The sequence below is a fragment of the Seriola aureovittata genome, chromosome 4 (genome assembly GCF_021018895.1).
Source record: "Seriola aureovittata isolate HTS-2021-v1 ecotype China chromosome 4, ASM2101889v1, whole genome shotgun sequence".
In the NCBI taxonomy this organism is placed as follows: Eukaryota; Metazoa; Chordata; class Actinopteri; order Carangiformes; family Carangidae; genus Seriola; species Seriola aureovittata.
The window spans coordinates 14959418-14965157 of record NC_079367.1 but is presented as its reverse complement, the minus strand read 5'-3'; the positions used below and the strand labels follow the sequence as shown (position 1 = coordinate 14965157).

General features: G+C 39.5%; 1 protein-coding gene across 2 annotated transcripts in view; it reads right to left on the bottom strand.

The window, feature by feature from the left end:
• Positions 1-156: 156 nt before the first annotated feature.
• Positions 157-5740, bottom strand: part of unc119a (unc-119 homolog a (C. elegans)) — a 17822-nt gene continuing 12238 nt past the window's right edge. Inside the window, exons 2-5 of one of the 2 annotated variants that reach the window (XM_056373268.1) lie at positions 3524-3637; positions 3017-3110; positions 1326-1498; positions 157-1194 (exon numbers count right to left, since the gene is read on the bottom strand). In XM_056373268.1, coding sequence (XP_056229243.1) covers positions 1082-1194; positions 1326-1498; positions 3017-3110; positions 3524-3637 — 494 coding nt within the window. In that variant the 3' untranslated portion in view covers positions 157-1081. The remainder of the gene's footprint in view (positions 1195-1325; positions 1499-3016; positions 3111-3523; positions 3638-5740) is intronic. The other variant, XM_056373269.1, reaches the window with a different exon arrangement.

Here is a 5740-nt window from a genome sequence, read left to right as displayed (position 1 = left end):
TGATTCTCGCTGTTAATAATCTTCATTGTTTTGATTATCTGTTGTCTGCTCAAAATGACCATATGGTTTGTTTTTCTTGTTCCATGTAATGTTTCATCTTTTGTGAAAAAAAGAAAGAAAGAAACAAAAAACAAAAACAAATTATGTATATCAAGATTTCGAAAAAAAATCCCATATTTATTGCAGTGATGGAATTCAGCTGTCAAAACTTTACATAGTTTTTAATTTTATACTTAAAACATTTATCATAAAGTATACACAGTGTTCAGTACTACAGAGAACATACTGGATATCAAAATTGGTATCTGACTTTTGACTTTTGGCTAATGTATGTTTTCTTACACTTCAAAATGGCTATTTCTTTAAAAAATACTCCTGGCGTAGTAGTACTATGAACATGAAAACATAAAACAAATGACACATTCACATAGACAAAGTACACATCTCTGTTTGTCATTCAACTGAACAGTGACAGATCATGGGAGGAGGACTGAATCATTCTCATGTGTGCTTCTACAAATTTAAGAACCTTCAGGAGTAAAAATGTAATGAGATTCCTATACAAACTATATAAATATACATCTGAATGGATTCATTATTATTAAACTTTTACAGGGTAACTTAATTTCTCTCTTTGTCTCCTGGTGTGTTTCAGGACAAACAAGACTAACTGTCTCCTCTTACTCTTCACATAACGGCTATCAAAACACACAAAATGTAAATTAATCAATGTGTTCCTGATGATCAAGTTGAAACCACATATACAGACTGAAATCAACAGTATGTACAGACACTGCATGTGTTTACTGCCCACACACTCGCTCACACACACACACTGATGCAAACTGATGATAAAACTGGCAGAATTCAATGTTCCTGCAAAGAGGCAGAGGGAGAAATCTGACTGGTCAGGCGGCTGAATACCTGAATGGAAATACATGGAGTTAACAGGAGTGAGAAAAGAGTATTTACTGCCAGTGATTTGTCCATCAGTCCATCTGCTTCTGGTCCTGAAGTGGTACCTGGATCATGGAGAATGTCTAGAACAGGGGGGAGTAAAGGGTGGAGGGTGGAGGTCTTCCTATGGCCCCCCACTGTAGGAATAATCTGCCTTGTTGTGCATCACCAGCTTGTTGTCCACAAAGTAGAAGCTGTCAGACTGCGTCTCATAAGGATGCAGGATCATCTCCCGCACTAAGAGAGATAGAATACACAACAATCAGGATTTTGTAACATCACCTCCTGTTAGATCTAATAAAACATCTGTATGTGGGCGTATTTGTCTCTTGTGCGTTGTGCCTGTGTGCGACTGCTGCGACACTCACTGATTTCCTCAGACAGTGCGGGGAACTCGTAGATGTGCTCACACGTGTTCTTGCTGCTGGGCATGCAGAAACCGAACTCGAAGTCAAAGCTCTTGAGCAGCTGATCGCGGAAGTAGTGTCTCTCAATCATGCGGAAGTTGTTGATGGGCGTGTCACCCACTGTGAACTCCACCCTGCAGAGACACGGTGAGAAAATCATTTTTACCAACCTAGAAACCACTCAAAGATCAGTTTATTTTAATTTATTTTGCAAATTTTGTCTGTCACTTGCAGCGTTTATGATAACATTTTACTAATCAAAGTAGCTGCTGACATATGGGAACATCATTACAACAAAGAAAAACAAAAAGTCAGACGATCACACAGGTTGTCAAGTGAACAGTTGATCCAGATTATCTTAAACACTTAATTTAGAGTTAAGTCCCACTGGTGGGACACGTTGGCCTTGGTAGTGCTGCTTTAGGTGTGTTTTGGTCTGTACTGGACTCAGTCTTCGCCCAACTTTGACAATCTATTACACATGCACAAATAAATTATTGGAAGCTCTAAGACTTCTGATTCTATGTGTGCAAACTCATGAGGTTTTTGTAACTCATAAGATTTGCATAGCGAACCGCAGCTGTGGGTTGCATCTTCAAAGTTATTTTCATGATCTCACTTTGTGTCCAGAATGATAAAATCTTTGCCTTGGGTGAACTCAACTTTTAAATCCAACTGTTCTGCTCTTCTTTTCTCCCTCACTGGATGAATGTAAACAGTCCGCTGTGAAGGGCACGGCGGTAGTTAGCACAGTCTGTAGAAATACTGGATTTAAATGTTGATTTTGCACTGGGCAAACATTTCACCTTTTCTAGGTAAAAAAAGAAAAAAAAGAAATGTTTTGATGTACCCCCAAGGTTTGTGTGAGGAACGCTGTGTGAATCATGGAGTTGATGTACACAGTGTTGAGACTATAGGTCAAAGTTGAACCAGGAACTGGATACTTATTGACTTTGTTTTTAATATGAAAGAAGTTTGACTAACTTCTGGAGTTTGTTTGCAACATGTCTGTGGACTGTTCATGTTGTTGATCCATCTGACCTCTTTTCTCTTTTTAACAATGTCACTGCATTGCCAGAGCAGTAATTATTGTAACTCTGTGAATACAACGTAATTATTTCAAATAAGAATGACAGTGAAAACTATATAAAACTATCCCTTAAAATGGTTGCCCAGAGCAACAGTGAAAACATCTCTTCCCACATGCTGTGTTGAAAAAAAAAACATAAAGTCTATATAATTATAAGGTGCACAAAACACATTATATCTAAAATACACTGAGCTTTTTCATTAAGCCTAGATTATCTAGATGAGTCAGTTGTTGGGTTGGATCGCAGTCACAGTGTAGGAGTCTGATGATGAGCAGTACTCAGGAGCACTGACAGCTACCTGGTGCTTGAGTCAGCAGGTGGGCTGGGCTGCTCTGTATGTTCACACTCATCATCATCAGCCCCTGTCGTCACACTCTGAAGCCCACACACCTCCTACATGAAGTAGGTGTCCTCTGTCAGAGTAGCGGGGTTGAACAGGACATTATTGCATCAATGAGCTTATTCACAGTCTCAGGACATTTGTCTCTATCTCTCTGTCCCTCTCACGCAGTCTTCATTTCTTATTTGGAGGAAACAAATACACACTGAACTTTCACTTACGTGGCTCCAACCTGCCGCAACTGCAGGAAGGCTGGGGTGAACTGGTATCGGACAAAACGGCCAGCGTTGGGGTCACAGTGCTTTTTACCTCCCGCTTAAGTTTAAAAGAAAAAAAAAAAAAGAAAGAAAAATGCAGCCAGGGCTTTGAAATCAAACTTCTCCAATTCATTATTTCACAGAGTGAGACAAATGTTGTTGTTTTTTTTTGTTTTTTTTTTTAGTGGAGCTATAGCTCACTGTACACACAATCTTTTCCTCTCACAATATTATGGGCCTGTCAAGATAAAAATCCATTATTACATTTTCTATTATTATCATCAATGTCCTCTGCAGCATCACGGGGACAAGAAAAATATAAAATAACATTTGAAATACTGTTTAAGGCACGATATGAAGAGTGAGATAAAAATACAGGTAGCTGAGGAAATTTAAACATTGACTCAGTCTGGATAATTATTATTATTATTTCTACATCTATCAATCAAGTCTTTGAAGTTTGGAGCTGACCTGGTGTTGGGGGTTTAGTAATCTCAAACAGGACTGTCCCTGTTTCCATGTCGCGGATCTTAAACCTGGTGAAGTCGATCATGTGGACGTTTTCTTCTGGAGAACAAAGATAATCTGAAAAAAAAGAGAGAAAAGAAGCTTTAGGTCTAGTTCTTCTTTTTTGATTATATCACTGTGAATAAAGCAAAACCTTCATGTCGGGCATCAAGCTGTAAATTAATTAAAAAAAAAGACTGTCTCCTCTGTTGCCCTCTGTCAGGACACAGTATAATCTCCTGTTATGAGCATGTCTGAATTTACACGACAATACAATCCACTTGCCTTTTTTTGGATGCTCACCACTGTAACCTCACTATACTTCCAGGGAAGCTATTTTTCTTTCTATTCACCAAGAAATGACACCGACAATAACAAGACAGTGTCTGAGCATCTCAGCTGCACTAATAAAAGCCCAGAGAGCAGCCCAGGTCACACACTGTGAACTGTCAGGCCCATTCAAGGGGATGGATACTCAAAGCAGAAGAAATACACACCACAGCTTTGTGTTGAGCAGCCAAGTCATTCATCTTCTGTGTCTGCACTTGTGACATAAAGTTAAACATATCCATCCAATTTCAAACTGAAGAATCAATCCTACTGCTTTTGGTGTGTGAGTAATTTATTCTAGTTGTCAGTTTGCATATACCAAAAATAGTCAGGACAAGTCAAGTCAGTTTCATTTTTAAAAGCCAATCTCCCAAACATGTCTAAGAGGGCTTTGCAATCTCTTTATTACACAACACTTTTTATCCTTAGACCCCTGATTCTGATGAGGAAAAACTCACATAGAAAAAAATCCTTTCAAATGAATAAACCTCAGGAAGAGCAACAGAGGAGGGATCCCTCTGCCAGGACAAACAGAAATACCACTGTACACATTATCTCACTGTGTGCACGCACTGTATATTAGTTGGATTTAGTGTTAAGTTTCTCCCTCTATTTCTCTAGTCTTTCCTCCTTAAAGACATGGAAACAGCTATGAAGTCAGGAAATTGTTTTATGTATAAAAAACCCAACAAGCCTGAAAGTTTGCAGATACAATGTACCAAATAAAACAACAGTCATTCACTCATTCACTCGCTGGTTAAGCAGAGAAGAAATGCTGAACCTGGATTGCCCTCAAACCTTTTTTTACTATATATTTAATTATTTAAGTGCTCTATTTTTTTCACATAATAAAACAAAATGTTCAGAATGAAGCTTTTTAGTATTTACAGCTCATATGTAATGCAGCGTACTACACATTATACCTTACGCTGGTGATAGTTTACTCTACCTAATGTGTGGGAATGCTGGTTACATCTTTAACCTTGATGATACAGTAACGCATCACTGGGGAAAAAAACAAAAACATCTTATGTCAACACAAAACACAAACTTGAATCTCGTGACTACAGCACTGGTGAAGTGGATAGTTTCCTTCGTACCTGTGATACTGAACATTTACTTGCACTTATTACTTTTCTCTAACATACTCTGCCTGCAGTGAACAGCGGGACTGTCACGCCCAGTGAGCACAAGCCCAGGGGAAGACAGAAACCCAAGTATCCTGAGCAGGGTGACAGATTTGGCCACGCTGGCACTGTGTGTGTGTGTGTGTGTGTGTGTGTGTGTGTGTGTGTGTGTGTCTGTTTGTGTGTGTGTGTGTGTGTGTGTGTGTGTGTGTGTGTGTGTGTGTGTGTGTGTGTGTGTGTGTGTGTGTGTCTGTGTGTGTGTGTGTGTGTGTGTGTGTGTGTATGTGTGTGTGTGTGTGTTTCTCTCTCTCTCTCTCGCTCTCTCTCTTTCTGTGTGTGTGTGTGTGTGTGTCCATCTATGTGTGCATGTGTAAGCATGTGTGAGACACTCCCCTCCCAACGGGGCAGGATTAGACCTAAGAGGCTTATTTTGTTTTACCATCACATGGACGAACTGGTTGGGAAACACACACACACACACACACACACACACACACACACACACGCACGCAACTACTATCTCATTAGGGTTATGGTAAGGGCAGTTATTACTGGCAGTCTATGTTGCGTAAGCCTTGAAGGTTCTTTCTTACTTTACTTTCTCTCTTTGTTTCTTACACTGACTTCATTATCAGCACACATGAAAATATCTGTGTATTTGCGCACATACCTATGTTCACACACACACACACACACACACACACACACACACACACACACACAC